This window comes from Gymnogyps californianus, chromosome 2 (assembly GCF_018139145.2).
Source record: "Gymnogyps californianus isolate 813 chromosome 2, ASM1813914v2, whole genome shotgun sequence".
Classification (NCBI taxonomy): domain Eukaryota; kingdom Metazoa; phylum Chordata; class Aves; order Accipitriformes; family Cathartidae; genus Gymnogyps; species Gymnogyps californianus.
In genome coordinates, this window is record NC_059472.1 from 49,477,034 (window position 1) to 49,494,023 (window position 16,990).

General features: G+C 38.4%; 1 protein-coding gene across 1 annotated transcript in view; it reads left to right on the forward strand.

Moving 5' to 3' along the window:
* The window catches only part of CDH2 (cadherin 2), a 118,181-nt gene that overhangs the window by 90,126 nt on the left and 11,065 nt on the right, over positions 1-16,990 (forward strand). The window contains exons 9-14 of the mRNA XM_050891199.1: positions 376-561; positions 2,422-2,678; positions 4,113-4,255; positions 5,494-5,727; positions 6,054-6,287; positions 8,014-8,153. Coding sequence (XP_050747156.1) covers positions 376-561; positions 2,422-2,678; positions 4,113-4,255; positions 5,494-5,727; positions 6,054-6,287; positions 8,014-8,153 — 1,194 coding nt within the window. The remainder of the gene's footprint in view (positions 1-375; positions 562-2,421; positions 2,679-4,112; positions 4,256-5,493; positions 5,728-6,053; positions 6,288-8,013; positions 8,154-16,990) is intronic.

Consider the following 16,990-nt stretch of genomic DNA (forward strand, 5'->3'; position numbering starts at 1 on the left):
CAGGGTAGGAGTAACTGAAGGATGTGCATATTTATAACTGTTCCCCACTTTTCTCATTATATTCACAGACAATAAATATTTATTATTTATTAAATAGTGTACTGGTAGGCAGAATTGAAATACGTGCAGAATATATATCCCTTAGATACGGTATTCTGGTTAGGCCAAAAGGCAAAAGCTGACAAGGGAATCAAAGCATCAGTTTTCTGGGTGGCCTCAGGTAAACTTAATTAGATAAATTGTCAGAGCTCCAGCGAAGAGAGGTGTGCTCCCTAACATTCATGAACGTTCAGCATGGTGTGGCTCTTGCGTGCTTCTGCAGCCGAGGTGAAATGGTTTGGTTTTTTGGGGTTTTTTTTGTTTTTTTTTTTCCAGTTCTATGGGGAAGTACCGGAAAACAGGGTGGATGTGATCGTAGCGAATCTGACGGTAACGGATAAAGATCAGCCCCACACGCCTGCGTGGAATGCGATGTACCGAATGACCGGAGGAGACCCGACAGGTCGATTTACCATCCTGACCGATCCCAATAGCAACGATGGGCTGGTGACTGTTGTGAAGGTACGAGATGCTTGCGCTTCAGAGAATTAAGCAGAGATGGAATAAGTGGGAGAACATTGAGGGGGAAAAACGTGAACTCCTGAGGCCAGCACAAGTCTGGAAAGAAAAATGGATGGGCACTGTCTGTCTTGTGGAAGTTAGCCATCCGTCTCTTGGAGCGTTTTCATGCTTATGCTGTCAGTAGTATTCCAACTGATCAGTTTTAAAAATCAGGCTAGGTTGTTGAAAATGACAGATTTTGAAGCTTTGTTTGCCAAAAGATAGGAATTAGTCTGTGAAAAAGCATTTGCTTTGTATTTGTTGCTAGTGTAAAGGAACCGCTTCCTACCTCCTGGCCACCATTAGTAGTCATGCTTGTTGTCTGCGAGTTTTATGTCAACATGTTCCCGTTAAGGAACAGATATAGGCAGTCAAGGCACAATCAGAGAGGAAAAGTGATAGGTAGGAGGCTACTTCTACAAGAGGCTTTTAAAGACTGGCTATTTTTAAAACCTCATTTAAATACCTTTTATGGAATAACCTGTCTATCTTCATTCTGTAGCCAACACAGCTCTGTGTTGAGGGGTGACTTATTTCAAGTGATAATGACAATGTGGTTCTATAATTAAACCTGCCAAGCAGTAGCCACCTTTCCTCATGGCCCTCTGATAAGTGTCTCATCTCTGAGTTGGCCTATTCTGGTTTTGGCTGATCCACTTACGAAGTCAAGTGTGAGATGCCAGTGTTCCCATTTGGAAATTAAAACATTCACTTCTTTTTTCCTTCATTCTTTTTTGTTTGGTTTTTTTTTTTTTTGGTTTTGGTTTTTGTTTTTTGGTTTTGGTTTTTGGTTGGTTTTTTTTAGTTTCTTGGCATATAGGTGACAAAAAGATACAATTTTTGTACAGCTATAGTGGTAATTCACACTAGGTTGGTTTTTTTTTTAAGAAATGTCTCTGTTTTATAACTGCACTTCCCCAGAGGTACCAATTGTTATATTGCAGTCTTCCAGCAAGAATTATGCGAGTGTCTGTGCTTTGTAGCACTCCTTTAAGCACCCAGACATGGGAAGAGTTGGAAGCCTGCCTACAGTTTTTATTGGCAGCGCAATGAGTTGATCTGTCAACCTGTAATGAAGATTGGATTGTCTCTTGTCACTGACTTCATACTGTCACATGCCAACTGTCCCTGTAAGGTACAGGGTTCCTTCAAGTCTAGAATCAGTGTGAGTAGTACAGTGCATAGTACTAAGGTGAATCACGTCTCAGGGAACGCCTCACCCCTATGCGGCACGACAGAGGAACGCTAGCCTCAAACTGGTTTTACTCCTCCCTGTGAAGATGGGAGCTGTAGGTATACCAGAAGTAGGATTAGCTGGGATTACAAAGAGTCTTTCTAGTGAAACATTAAGGGCATGGGAATCTCTGATCTGTGGGGCTAGGTGTGGTCATGATATTGTTTGAAAGAAACCTTCATCCTTGTAACAGAGAGAGGCAAGTTTCTCTCGCCAGGAGAGCTCCTCAGGAGGTACATCTGCTCACATGAGTGCCTGGCACAAAGCTGGGAGTTTCTACATCATTTTCTGATGAAACTACTTGTTTCCTCAGTTAACCTCTAATGGCAGTACCAGAGTAAGTTAAATCCAAGAATGACAAGGTTTCTAGGTGTTCTGACTTCAAAACTACTGTTGCTGCTAAGCAAAACCCCAACCCAGTCTCATGTTGAGGTGTTACATTTATTGTGTTCTCTTTAGGCTCTGTGCTCATTTTTCAGAAAAGCAGTACAAGTGATGTTTAAAAATGTGCTTTAAAGTAAAAATGTTATTGTGTCCATCGCTATTGTGAGTAAATGTTAACACTTCCTGCTCTTTCCTTTTCCCAGCCTATTGACTTCGAGACCAACAGGATGTTTGTACTTACTGTAGCTGCAGAAAATCAAGTGCCTTTGGCTAAGGGGATTCAGCATCCTCCTCAGTCAACAGCAACCGTATCCATTACGGTCATTGATGTGAATGAGAGCCCATATTTTGTTCCAAACCCTAAGCTTGTACGTCAAGAAGAAGGGCTACTTGCTGGTAGCATGTTGACAACTTTCACTGCTCAGGACCCAGATCGTTACATGCAGCAAACCTCTCTAAGGTCTATATAAATATTTTGCAGTTATTTAACAATTGGAATGCAATATCCGTGTTACAGAATGGGTGGGGAGCAAAGAGACTGCATATGAAATGACTGCATTTACCATAGCACGTAGCTATACCAATACCTCCTGTGGCTTTTGTGCAGCTCTCTCTAAAGAGATTTTTTGCTGTAGAGAAGGTGACTTGACCAGCATTCATAGATCTGTAAACTGGGTCATCTTCTAATGCTAAGTCCCACTTCACCAAGGCAGAATGAAGTTATGCATCTGTGTGAAAGTATACATGGCATCCCAACACATTCAGTCAGAGCAGACACATGCTTGTGTGAGCTAAGATCATTTGCAATTTAAATTAACCAATAATTTTGACATGGCAGCAAAACCACATCAGATTGTTGACCAAATCTGAAGGGTTTTCTTCTCATTTATTCTCCAGCAATGCAATGTGCTGCTGTTGTCCATCTGTAAACCCTTGTACTGATAGCTATGATCATTATTTGCCTAATGTCTAAAACTATGCTAAATCAGAAAAGTGAGGAGAACAAAACATGGAAATCTTAAAGCATGCTTTCTCATACCTCGTTTAAAACATGGTCATTGATTGCAAAGCTAAGGCACAGCAACTAGCCTTGGGGCAGAACTCAGGTTCCTAGCTTATCCAACAGCTTTTTTTAGCTCATATAGAGGAAACTCCAGAACTTACTTTATGTCTTTCCTTCCAAAATCAAGGTTCTTACCATTTTATGTTCTCTTAATTTTGGTTAGCTGTTGCTGATACTTTGCTCATTTCTGGAAATAACCATTGTGGACATGATAGCATGAAGACTTAAGGATATATGTATTTTTAATGACCTAAGATAGTTTGCACTTGATTAATGTCAAAGGGCAAATTTATCAGATAGAAAGATGGTTTTGAAAGACACTCCTCTTTCAAATTAAGATGAGAAGCATGCAGTAAAACCAGGGCCTCTAAAAAGTTAACTTTAAGTGATATTGGAAGCAGTAGAATAATGTGAGTTAGTGCTACTCTAACACTCTTTATCCATTGTTACGTCTCTCCTGTTCTCAGTGCTCTGATAAGATAAAAGTTGGTATGAACAGCTCTATAGGTATAGAACAAGCAAGAGGGATCCTTAATGAATATTTTAATTGAGTCTGAGCATGAATGTTATATAGTTTATGGTAATTGTACGATTTCCTCCAGTTACATGATAACTTACATGGCAGGGCACTTCAAGAATTTAAATGTAGGACTGTTTTTAATACGTAATTTCAAGAATTTTAGTGACAAGGCTTAATAAATGGAAATTTGTGAAATATTGTCTTCAGATTCCAAAAATGTATTCAGAATACAAATTAAAATGCTACTATTATCTTTGTTGTCAATATTTATGTTGGCAGATAAATAACACAACTTGTGATCAAATGCACAGGTACTCAAAACTTTCAGATCCTGCAAACTGGCTGAAAATTGACCCTGTTAATGGACAAATAACTACTACAGCTGTTTTGGACAGAGAGTCAATATATGTGCAAAACAATATGTATAATGCAACGTTTCTTGCTTCTGATAATGGTATGTATCAACATTGGATATTTTTTCAAAAAGCTTTCTTCTGTGTGGTTGAACGGCATTCAGTTTTACTGGGGCAGAAAACAAGATAAGCTTAGAATACATCCAGTTGAAAGTCTACATTAGTATCAGACTTCGTATATTTCCCAGCTACTCGGGAAATGGGCTTGAAAAATAATTCTATGAGTTTGGAGAAAGGCACTGGCTTAGTTACATTAGTCGAGTTTACAGAAAACTGAAAAACCTGCACAGGAGTGCAGTAGGCTGAGTGAATGCACAGCGTGAGTGGACTTTATGGGGAGTAACGTGTTGGGGGAGGGGTATTCTATTTTTCCCCATTCAAGCTGCAGCAGTGCAGAGGGAAAAGTGTCTTTTCATTGTCAGTTTGTTAATGACAATTAACAATCTCTGCTCAGGAATGAGTCGTTTGATTTCAGCTGGAGTGCTGTACTGTTCATAGCTGATACCAGAAAGATGGACAGGTGCAGTTAGGAATGTTCTCGCATAAGGGGGGAAAACTGAAACACTGGGGCTATTTACCTTGGAGAGAAGACAAATGGTAAAGTTTTGCGAACTGATACAGTATAACAAAGCTAGATCAACTATTTCTATCCTTTTGGCTCTGTTGTGGAGAAAAAAATTAAATGGAACGGGAAGATTATGGGGGGGGTGGAGGCGGAATGAGAACCATTGCTAATTATACTGAGAAATTCAGTGCCACATGTTCACATAAATGTGTGACTTTAGCAAGGTTTACGGAAGCATCACACATTTGATATGGATAGCAAGAATGTCTAGAAGTAGCATACTGAAAGTCAGTATTAGAAAGAATTTAAATAGCACACTTGTGGTAAAGGGTGATCGTAAGTCTTCAAAGTTAGAAAGTAATTTCTCCAGAGGATAAACTATCCCAGTTTTGCACCTTTTTCTTTGAAGCATTTGATGTGGACCATCTCTGGAGATGAACTGGCTGTCTGGTCAGTAAGGTGGTTGAGTCCCTGATCTGTGGATCTGCAGTCATTTGCTGAATTTTGCCGCGTAGGGCAGTTTTTTCTGAGAACAGACTACATAAGAATTTGTGTGTTAGCAGGAGCAGTGACAGTGTTAGATTGGCTTGGTAAAGACAGAATCCTCAAACTGAGGTGAACATATGTACATGGTAATTTAAAAGTGTTGGTGTAGTTTCATTTAAGTAACTTTGCAATTGGAAACAGGCTCAATACTGTTTTCTTTCCTTTAAGGAATTCCCCCCATGAGTGGAACTGGCACACTTCAGATATACCTGCTGGACATCAATGATAATGCCCCCCAAGTGAATCCGAAAGAAGCCACGACTTGTGAAACACTACAGCCTAACGCTATTAACATCACTGCTGTAGACCCTGACATAGATCCAAATGCAGGCCCGTTCGCCTTTGAGCTGCCTGACACACCTGCTAGTATTAAGAGGAATTGGACCATTGTTCGAATTAGTGGTAATTAACGTGATAGAAATCTTAATCATTTTAAAGAAACTATTGCATATGCTTTTCTGTATTTTTACTTTGGTGTTGTTTCTCAACGTACATGAATTTGGTTAGTATGAATAGGAAAGCACCTTAGTGTAAGTTCCCCAAAGAACAAGAAATTTTAAGAAAGAAAAGATGTTCACAGTAATAAATCTGTTAATCCTGAGTGTCGTATAATTTGTTAAACAATAAGTTAACACAGAGCTCAAAGATGAGCCATCTTTGCCAATGCTGTTTTAAACGCACATGAGCAATACATTGCTTTTTAACAAGTGGCTTATTTTCACACACAGGCGATCACGCTCAGCTCTCTTTAAGGATCAGGTTCCTGGAGGCTGGTATCTACGATGTGCCCATAGTCATTACAGATTCTGGAAATCCACATGCATCTAGCACTTCCGTGCTGAAAGTGAAAGTTTGCCAATGTGACATAAACGGAGACTGCACTGACGTTGACCGGATCGTTGGCGCAGGGCTGGGCACTGGTGCCATCATTGCAATTCTGCTTTGTATCATCATCTTGCTCAGTGAGTAGATAGATCTCTTAATCCTAACTCTTTTATTCTTGTTTTGCAAGTACCATCTTATGTTTTAGTCCCATGTACCTTGACAAAGACGGGGGAGTGATTAAAGACTCAAGTTCAAGAACTGTTGCTGATTAGTTTAATGTCTTGAACAAGTGTGAAAACTTTCTGACGGTAAAGGATTAGGAGTTTGTGAGACAGATCATAACTAGCACTTGCATGGCAGTCAAGCCCCACAGTGGGTTTGTGAAAGATTCTTCCATGTTTGCCCATGGGCACTTATTATGTTACGTCAGTGAGTGACCAGGTGGCAGATGTGATTAGCCCCCAGACATCTAGTCTCTCTTGTGGTGCTGGTACTATGTGATTTGACGACACCCACAGTGGGTAACAGTGCCTTTAAGGAGTGCTCTGGTGTTAATACTGTTGTGCTTCAGATTAATGTAAGTAGCCTATTTGATGATTTTGGAAAGTAATACATCACCGCCCGTCATATAAGGCCCAACAAGCAGGCAGCCATGCAGGAACAGAGATGTGTATGTTTGTTTAAGTACTACATAAAGCTGTGCTAGTGTTTTATTTTTTTGTCAAGTGCGTTCAATAAGGGAAATGACTAAACATCATGACTAAGTGTCTGTCCAGTGTAGTAAATTAGATGCTAGCTCTCCTACACATTATGGTTAACTGATTTCTGATTGTGCTGGAACACAAGGAAGGGATTAACCTGTTCAGAGTACACTGTGCACCAGTCAAGAACATACAAAATGATGGAAAGGAGTAATTTCAAAAAAAAAAAAAAAAAAAGTGTTTGAGCCTGGCCAAGCCTGTGGCTGCACACAAGTGCAGTGCAATTATTTTCTTGAGACAAGGTACTCTTAAAATGTTAGGTATTGAATTAACAGAGCCTTATTGAAACTATCAAATCCTTTAAGATATTCGTCATATATTGACATTCTAGATACATTTCTTTCCATGAAGATGTTTGTAATTGGAAACATGCCTGTTGTATTAGAAATTCATTTACTCACTTTTATTCTGTTTTGTTTATCATTCGGTTTTCTTTAACAGCTTTAGTTTGTAAACAAACAGTATAACTTGACATTGTTGAGATTGAAAGATTAAAAATATATAGCTCTAAATGCCACTGCGTTTTCCTCAACCTTTATTCCTCTTGCTTCTAAACATAAATCTAAACTTAGGCAACAGTAAGATCTGTTCTCGTGAACTGCTGAGCCGTATGCCAAAATGGCCTAAGCTTGGTGATGTTCAAACATCAGAATTACTTAAACTATATAAGTTGCTATATATTCTTGGGACATACCAGGAAAAAATATAAATAACATAATCTTTTAGAATTCTTGCCACTGCTGGAGAGATTCCCTTCTGAATCCAGTGGTTTATGAAGCTTCGTCTTACTTCTTTTCATGACAAGTTTATTTTACAGATGTGGAATGAATTTGTGACTTATGACCCTGAATATGTGATTGATTTCCAAATCAAATTGCCTATAGTAGCTGGAGGTCAAACATCTCTTGCTTAAGCTGCCTTCTATGAAATTTTTTATTTAAAAAAAAAAAAAAAAACAACTCATCCAGAACAGTCAAAGCCAACTTTCTTGGCTTTTTTCTTTTTTCTTTTTTTTAAATCTTGGCATTAAATTTGTACAATTTTCCATGGCTGTACTTCAGAATCAAGATGTGGTTTTCTGTCTTCCCTTTTTGCAATGTAGTTTTAGTTTTAATGTTTGTGGTATGGATGAAGCGCCGTGATAAAGAGCGTCAGGCAAAGCAGCTCTTGATTGATCCAGAAGATGATGTGAGGGACAACATTCTGAAATACGATGAAGAAGGTGGTGGAGAAGAAGATCAGGTGAGGAATGATTAATGGTTTTTACGTATAGATTTGCACTTCACTCTGCACTTTATCTGTTTTGTTTCCATTGACACATTATGATAGGTATCTATTTTTTGCATTAAATACTGAAGGCAGTAAGTAATGTTTTAAAAATCTGAAATATAACATTGCTTTCTCATGATGTTTTTTGCAGTTCCAGAAATACCGGTTGCTTGCCTTTTGGATGAGATATATAAAACCAGTATCTTGTCCACTCAGTCATGGCATTCTGACCACATTCCAACTAAGGCTGTTATATTTAAATTAAAATTAACGTCCACTCTCATTGCAGTCTGTAAACCTCATTCACTCCTTGTCTGGGATCCTGTTGTACAAAATCACCAGTGCAGAGTGCCTAATATAGTCTGTTCCAAATATGACCCTTTTTTGGTGGTGGGTGAATGCCTTTCTAGATATACAGTAATGTTGGCTATTGACAGATTGGGCACTACTGGGATTTCAGCTTGGAAAGTATTTATGTTTCAAGTAGCTGTCAGGGCACATCTGTGTTTATTCAAATACCTTTCGAGGCAGGTGCCATATGCATTTACTCTCACGTCACCTCTGGCTGAACCACTGCTGATAAGTCAGAGGACTAGGAGTGATGTGTATATGCTAAGAATAGTTTCTTTTTCCCTCTCTCTCCAGGTTAGTGAATTTCCAAGCAGTGCGATTTCCTTCCTTCAGAGGAGGTTTATTAAGTGCTTTATGAACATGACAAACAGTAGGTTTATGCATATTATTAGTGGTAGAAGTAAGTGTAATAATTACAAAGGGAACAGTGCATATAATAGAGGCTTAAGAAATTTTCCAGTAAAAAGCCTTGAAAAATTAAGTGTAATTCTTCCACACTTCCCCAGTCACAGTCATCCGTCACTTGAGTTATCTGAAAAGTGTCTCCCTTCACTGGTACAGACGTTTATAGCTTCCCTCTGCTCGTTTGTTTGTCTGAAATTTGTGTTCCCCTTAGTAATTTCCATGCTTCCTGCATTTCCCAAGTACTGTTCCTACTTCCTGGCTTTTCTGCATAACTTTGTTTTTAAGCAATCTGCAAAGGAGACTTTAGTTTATGCAGTTTTGGAAAATTGCTTATGTTACTAAATAAATTGAAGACAACTCTTTGAGTCTATGTATGCATTCCAGTTGTTAGTACACAGATAGTTTGAGCACAAGAATTGCATCCTGTTTGTGCATCTGTTGTTGCACAGAAGAGTTACAAGCTTAAAAAACATGAAGAAAACTCAGTCCTGCAAGAACTAATTTTCCAGTTCACATATCCCCAGCTCTTGTTCACCCACAATTCTCTGGAGGATCTATTCAGCAATTTTCATGTAGTTTTGATTTTTAATTATTGTCCACACAACCCTCAGGACAGAGTCAATAAGGTTCTCAGAGTATATACTGTTCATTGGGAAGTCACAGGTGATGCTAGAGTAGTGTTGGGAGAGGTTGTGCTGCAGATCAGAAACTTTAAGCATTGTTGTAACAGTGTACAATGAGAGTAAAATTCTTAATAGTTTAGAAGTGGTGCTGAAGTCTCTTCTCTGTCCATCTTGTACTGTGCTTCTCTCCAGTGAAAGTGCTGTCTTTGTGAGAGGTATAGTCAGGGTAGTGCAGCAGGAGGTAACATTGTGTGAATGCTGTAGAGATTAGCAGGATGTAAACCGTCCATAAATGTAGCCTTTCACCAGCAGTGAATGAGCATAGGGCATGCAATGAAAGGAAAAACTGTCAATGGGTGGAGTAGCAGTAAAGTGGTGAGAAATGTGAAATTAGGATCGTTTCCTCTCACAGTGAGCAGAGGAAGCACCTAGACACAGAGGGGTTTAAGGGCATTATAGAAAATTGAATGATTTTTAGCCACAAAACCCCTGCTTGCTTTCTTAAGACAAATTATAAGGCCACTGTTGCAAATTAATTATCTTAGCTGCCAGCCACATAGTTCAGGTACACTGGTCCCTTTCCTGATCCATTGAGCAGTAGACCATAGTGTCTGAGGGTCTAAAAAGTCTTTATACACTCGAAACGTAACAAACATTTCAGGAAAAGAAAATAAAAGCTCATACAAAGTATAGCAAGCTTTTAGAACCACTTCTGTAGCAAGAGTTTTAGATCACTGTGTAGGCAAAAAGAGGGTAGGTTCTCCCACTGTTCCAAAGTTAGGAATTTGTTCCTGTCCAGAATGGCTGAATAGAGAGCACAAACTTTTTACGTAGGCACTTAATTTTCTGTCTACAATGGATGACGGAAATAAGTTCTGTCTTGGTTTTCAGGGAGATTATTTTAGTGTATTTTGGTTTGATGTTTTATAAAATCTAATTTCTGCCTGTGCTTAACTAGATGATAATAGTTCCTAGGTTCATTTGTTCTTGGTTCCCTCCTTGCCCCCCTCACCTCCTGTGCCCAGGGGAAAGAGGGAGGATTATATTTGGTTGGGTTTTACTTGGTGTTGCACACATTTTATGTGAGATTTAAGAACCTGGAATGCTAAGCTTTTGAAATGTCCCAACAAGTTCCCTACAAGTAGTAATCTCATTTTTGCAAACCGTGGCTTAGCAAAATACTGTACAAGCAAAGCTATGTGCAGAACATCTTGGGCAAAAGGCATTAGCCATAAAGATCTTTGCATTTTTATCAAAGTTAAAGTAAGCATTAAAGTGTCAAAGTGTTCTAAAAAAGCATGAGACTGCCATCAAAAATCTATTTTCAGAATGAGGCCTCATAGGGTAAAACAGCCACTGTTCTGTTAAAATCAAGAAAAATTATTTCGTGTCAACCTTGCATCCACAAGTCATCAGCAAATGAGAGGAAAATGCTCTATGTCAATATTAACTTTTTATGGTGCAGTCTCCCCAAAACCATCAGGATTGATTGAACAAGCAGCTTTGGTAGAAGGCAGTGCACAAGGTGACTCAGAAACACAGAACCATCCAACCCAGGGTGCATCTCATGCAACAAAATGGAAGGGAATGCTCAAAGCTTCATGTGAATCTCAGTGAAAACAATATTTTAAAAGCTTCAGATATTTTCATAATGTGTACCTTTTACTTCTATTTATAGCAAGCAAATTACTTAGGCCTTTTTAAAATCACCTGCTTTTCTGGATAAATACTTGAAGATTTACCCTGTGTGGCCTCATATTTTTCTTGTTTATCCCTGATGTTTAGGTGACTTGAAGATATGGCTGGTAGGGCTTGAAGATAAGTGATAGAACTTAGGACTCTTTGCATCCTGAACCAAATTACTTTTAGACTTGTGCTTTTGCTCTTGGAGTAATTTATTTAAGAGGGTTTGTTTATTTATTTGGAAGCTATGCAGTTGGGTTTCTTAGCTGTCATGGCAGACCCAGAAACTCCTAAAGCATGCTCAGCTTGTTCCTTTCAAACTCTTTGTACATGCTATCAAAGTAATGTCTCCTGCAACAAATTTGATTAGTTCCAAAATCCAGCTAGTTCCTCTGAGTCATAGCAACTGTCAACAACAAGGTGGAATTCCTGCTTCATTTTGTTTTTTTTTTTTTCTCCTGTGCTAGCATTTCCAAGGAATTATGATGTGAAGTCTGTCATAAAAGAGCAGTTTATTCCATCGTGAAGGTCTCCTGTTAATACCATCTGAGGCCATCTTGGCCTGCTTTGTTTGCTCTGACAGACTGAATGCTTGTAAAGAAAATTGAGGTTCTTGAATGATTCATAGTCTTCCTCTAGCCTGATGTGATGTACACAGGGTCGTGTGATCTCCACAGCAGTTGAGAAAAATGCTTTTAATTCCCTAAGGCAGAAAAGCTCTTGAGCTGTGGGTCATAACTGAAGTCAGCCTGCTCCCCACTGAAGAGCGTTGTCAACACCAGAAGTGTTCTGGTTTTTTTTCATCTAAACTTCTATTTCTTGGAAATGTGGGCTGAAAAACTGACTCTGAAAGCTGTACAGCACTCCTGTCGTTCCAGGCAGAACCTTTTTCCTGGTGTTGGGAAAGATAACTGTACTAGCAGAATTTGGGGACAAGGGAGGAAGGAGAGGAGGCAGAGGTATTCCAGATAGAAAGTCTGGGATTATTCTCAGAATTTTGTTTAATATTTTCTAGTTTTAACAATTTGGCTACCTGACTTATAGGAGCTGGGCCATGGGAGGCTTTGAGTCAGCAGCATCCCACAGAAGTCAGTGGGACTGGCTTGGTTACTGGTTTGGGGAGGGGGGAAAGTATTGTGGGGTTTTTTTGTTTTGCTTTGGTGTTTTGTTTGTTTTTTTTTTTTTTAATTGCATCTGAATCTTTAACCCAGCAGTTGGGGTAGGGGACACTACAGTTTGCTGTATTCTGAAATAGATGTGCCTAGTTCAGGTACAAATTAGGAAGCTGGTAGTGACCGTATTAAAGGACCGCATGATCTAGAGCTTGTAGTTGTTTGGCAAACGGGAGGTGTGAGATACAAATGATGAATATTCTCCCTCGACACAACATGCTCTCAACTTGTAACACTATTGTCAGTTCTAAATACCAAAACCTCATGTTGGCTGAGTGTTAAAGCACTTAGCACGTGTCTGCAGCGTAGTTCACGCGCATAGCACATCACAACCCATAAGCATCACTAACTCGTTTTCATTGCATATCTCAGGCCATTCGTGTGATTTACATTGAGGCAGTGGGTGCTCAACTGCGATACGTGCAGCATATGTCAACCTGATAACTGTGATACATTTTTTTCCATTTAATTGCTTTTGTATACATCTCATTGCACAAGATGATCCTCTCATCTCCTTTGAGCCCATTTCTATAGTGTTTTCTGAATTTTAGTAGTACTTGCTCATGCAGGTGGTCCTGTTGAAGCAAGTTGCCTGAGCAAGTGGGTGGTATGCTTTGAAAGTATTGCAGATCAGCTATTTTGAACTTGTGTTTTAATCCTGCCCTCGGATCTCTTCAGCACAAGAGTTTCTATTGCAATGATTTTACTATTATTCAAAGTATTTTTCTTCCTAAGGATTCTGTGTGTTCCTTCCTACATCACCTTTTCTTACAAGTGTATTATTCAGACATTAGTCAATAGCTTGCTTTTTGTCATGTTTTGTTACATGTTTATATAGAGAAAGAAAATAGTAGCATTTATTTTAAAGGTGGTAATAGTATTAAAAATAAAACCATAATGTTTTATTTTTATGTGTGCAGGATCTAAATTCTAAGCAGAAATTGCTCCTTTATAGAAAGGGTAGCTTTGTTCCAGCATTTGTGTGTCATTGATAAAAACAAATTGAGTGATCCTTAGGATTTTGGGGTTTTTTCTTACTCTCATAACTTTCTGTATGCCTACATCTTAAGATTACATTGGTTTTATGTGCTGGATCTTGTCATAACCTCTGTTGTAAACATGACAATGGTCCTTACATACTCGATGAACTTTATAAATTCATTTGATTATATTTTATTTTTACCACCCTATCTGAGTGTTATTCAGATCATTTACTCTCACTTTCTAACCTTTATTTTGCATTGCATTAAGATTGGAACATATTTTATGTTTAGAAATTTTAATGGTAATGAAATAACTGTTGCTAAGATATCCCTAGGAATATACAATATTATACTTAGAAGGTAGTTATTTTGGTGATTGTGTTTGCTTACTAAGACATTAACTTCATTTTTTTGAATGAGTGACTCATACAGTGCTCCTGTGGAGGAATTACTGTCATTCCTTGGTGAATCTTTATCTCATCATACGAAAAGTAATGTTTCCATAATTCCATTACAAAATTGTTTGTGTTTTATTTTATCCTCTCTAGAACCTATGACTGTTATTGTGTTTTATCTGCAGCTGGAGTTTAACTTTCACCTTTTTTTATTATTAAAAAAGATAAGCTAGCTTCTTCGTTATCTTAAAAATTATTAACTTGTAATACTCCAGATGCATCTATAATAAAAACAAATGGGAAAAGCAATATGGCAGAAAGTAATCAAAAAGTGAATGGCAAATAAAGAGCAACTGTTAGCGCAGGCATTTCAACTAGCCTCCCACCTGCAGCCTACATCTAGTCAGTCCTCTGCTTTGCTTTTTTTGGAGTCCCATTATTTCAGCAGATGTAAGGGCGGGTTGGAGTGTTTTGCAGAACTCAGGCAATATTTTATGTGTAAATTTCTCATAGTTTTTTAGGGTGATGTTTGGTGGATTTGGGGGTAGAATGTTAAGGTACAGCAGGATGGGTTTTCACTTCCTTTTTCTTTGTTTTTAAAAGACCTTGGCAGATGGAAACATTCAGTTGTATAAAATATTTCTTCCCTTGCTTCCCCATCCCATTTCTCTGTTGGAGTAGACAGTAATTATCTTTGGAACACAAAGGCAAAGCAGAACATGTGGTACTTCAAGTCATAGTTTGCTCTATACTCTGAAGCCAACAATAAAATTGGGTTTATACTAAGGCACCATCCTGTAAAAGGGGTGGGTGAAATGTAAACTTCTGCTAATGCTGCTTTACATGCACTTAAACCACTGCAGCTGATTTTGTTCAGTGAATGACACTTACAGCTCTCACCATCAAATTAAGTGATCTGGTGACAATTAAATTGATTATTTCTTGCATCGGGGTAGATCTGAACTTTCGTATTTCTTTGCAAAGGCTGCATCCTTTGAAAATGAGAAACAGGTGTAGTGTTTTTGTTATATTAGTCATATGTCCAGGCCTGTATTCATGCATAGCCAAACCTTTAGTTCTGTACGAGGTAAAAAACCAAGTCATCCCTAAAAGTGTATAACACAGTCTAGTGAATGGCCAGGAAATATACTGAGAGGTCTGAGATAACAGAGAAGCCAGATTCATAAATCATTAACGAATATGTCAGTCAGATTGCATGTACTAGGATGTATCACTGTTACTGTTAGAGAAAACTTCTTAGTACTGAAAAGCTCAATTTAGATGTAATATATTCCAATATTTTCAGAGTTTTTCTGTCTGGAAAAAAGTCAGTCCCATCTATGCATAGCAATTTATAGTTTTAGTAAGTTGTGGTTTGTTTCTGTTGTTTGCAGTTCTGCTTTACAATGCTCCAGGATGTATTCACATAAAGCAGGTTCAGTTACTGTAAAAATTTTTACTTTGTTATATTTTTGCTGAGAACTTAAGTGAATCTTCTAAAATGCAAACACAACCAGAACAGCTAATCCAGGAGGAAAAAAGTTAACTTTATAAAACTACAAGCTTCTGAGAAACTCTATTTCCTGGCCTATCCCCTCATTTTTTTTCAGGGATTGTAGAATCTGGTAGCTGTCAGTCAGAAAGCAAGGTACTTGTTAAAAAAAATCTCTCCTACTGCCATAACTGATGACTGCTGTATGAGGGATTATTACTTCAGTGCTGTTAAATGAATAGCTGCCTTGCACAAGAGGAAGTTGTTTAAGGGAAGAGATTTTGAAGGCTGCATTATCTTGTTTCTTTGTAAATCAGTGATTACTGGGGAATATAAAATGGCCTTTTCTTTTATTCTGGACATTTCTTCTATTTAAGTTGAGATACTTGGACTGTGCTTCCAATGACTGTGTAGATGTTCTTAAAGAAGTGCTTTTGGGGATTTCAGACCCTTCTGCCTACACATCTGGTAAGGTGGTTAATTTGTAGGGCTTGGCTAGGTGGTTTTGACGTTTAGCGCTGTCTCACTGGGATCTCACAGTTCAGGAATGTGAGGTGGGAGGTCGTAATGGTGTAAGTCTTGGCTTAAAGCTGTCTAGAACTAAGTGAATAGCTAATAAGGTCAATGTTTGTAATCAGCTTGGAGGGGAGAGGGCTGGTGGGGTTTTGTGAGGTTTTCTTGAGATTCATTTAATTTCACAAGATGCAGCTTCTGATAAAAGGCCCTTTTAGTACATTGTGACTTTATTTTCTTTCTTAAAACAAGAGCAAATCAAAACCAGAAGTTTTTCTGCATCAATACAGATGTCAGGGTTTTTTTCAGCAAGAGCAAATAGTGATGCTAGGGATGCTAACCAAAGAGACAGAAGTGCTGGTGGTTACATCAAGAGAGTTACATTGCTTAAAGCATTAAGGTTGTCGCCTCTTTAACCACCAGTTATTTAAAAGATAGCTGTATTATCTTATCCAGTGATATCAGATCCTTTATAAACAAGGGGAAAGACAAGAGATCATTCAGCATGTCGCACTTAGATCCCTGTCATAGAATGGGAGGTTTCTGTTTCCCTGTTGACTGTAGATTTGGACAATCAGACTAGTCTAAATTTCTGGTTTCTAAAGGCCTGAGTTTTTGCTAGATGCAAAATGGGAGCAAACTAATGTGTTTAGCAGCCTTCCAATAGAGAGAAACTAATACTAGATTCTCTCTTCCATCAACAATCTAAGCTTGTCCAGAAGTTTGAGGAGAAAAACTCAAACCCTCTGTTTGGATTTGCTTAAATCCAAACTGAAGATAGGGAAAGGGGTATTTGTTCTCAAATTGCTGGAGTTAGGGCTAAACAGCATAAATATGTAAATAAATACCTCTGACAAAAATTGGCAGCCATGTGAATTAGATGATCACAACATTTGCTCAAGTACATTTCCAATGGAGGGCCTAGTCTTGTTCCTCGTTAGTCCCTCAGGAGATTGTAATTATGAACAGGTTATATGGAAAAAGACTGGAGCAAAGAGAAAACATTGTTGACTTGTGGTCCTCAAATTGAGTAAAAATAATGACCCAGAATGTTGTTTCAAGCTGGCTGTCCCAACCTACCCTAGCATGTCTTGTTCTCTCTCTGGTGTGCCACAGTTTTCCATTTAGCTGTCGCTTCTGTAGTTAACGGTCTTAACAAACTCTGCTTGAGACTAACCTTAAAGTCTGTTCAG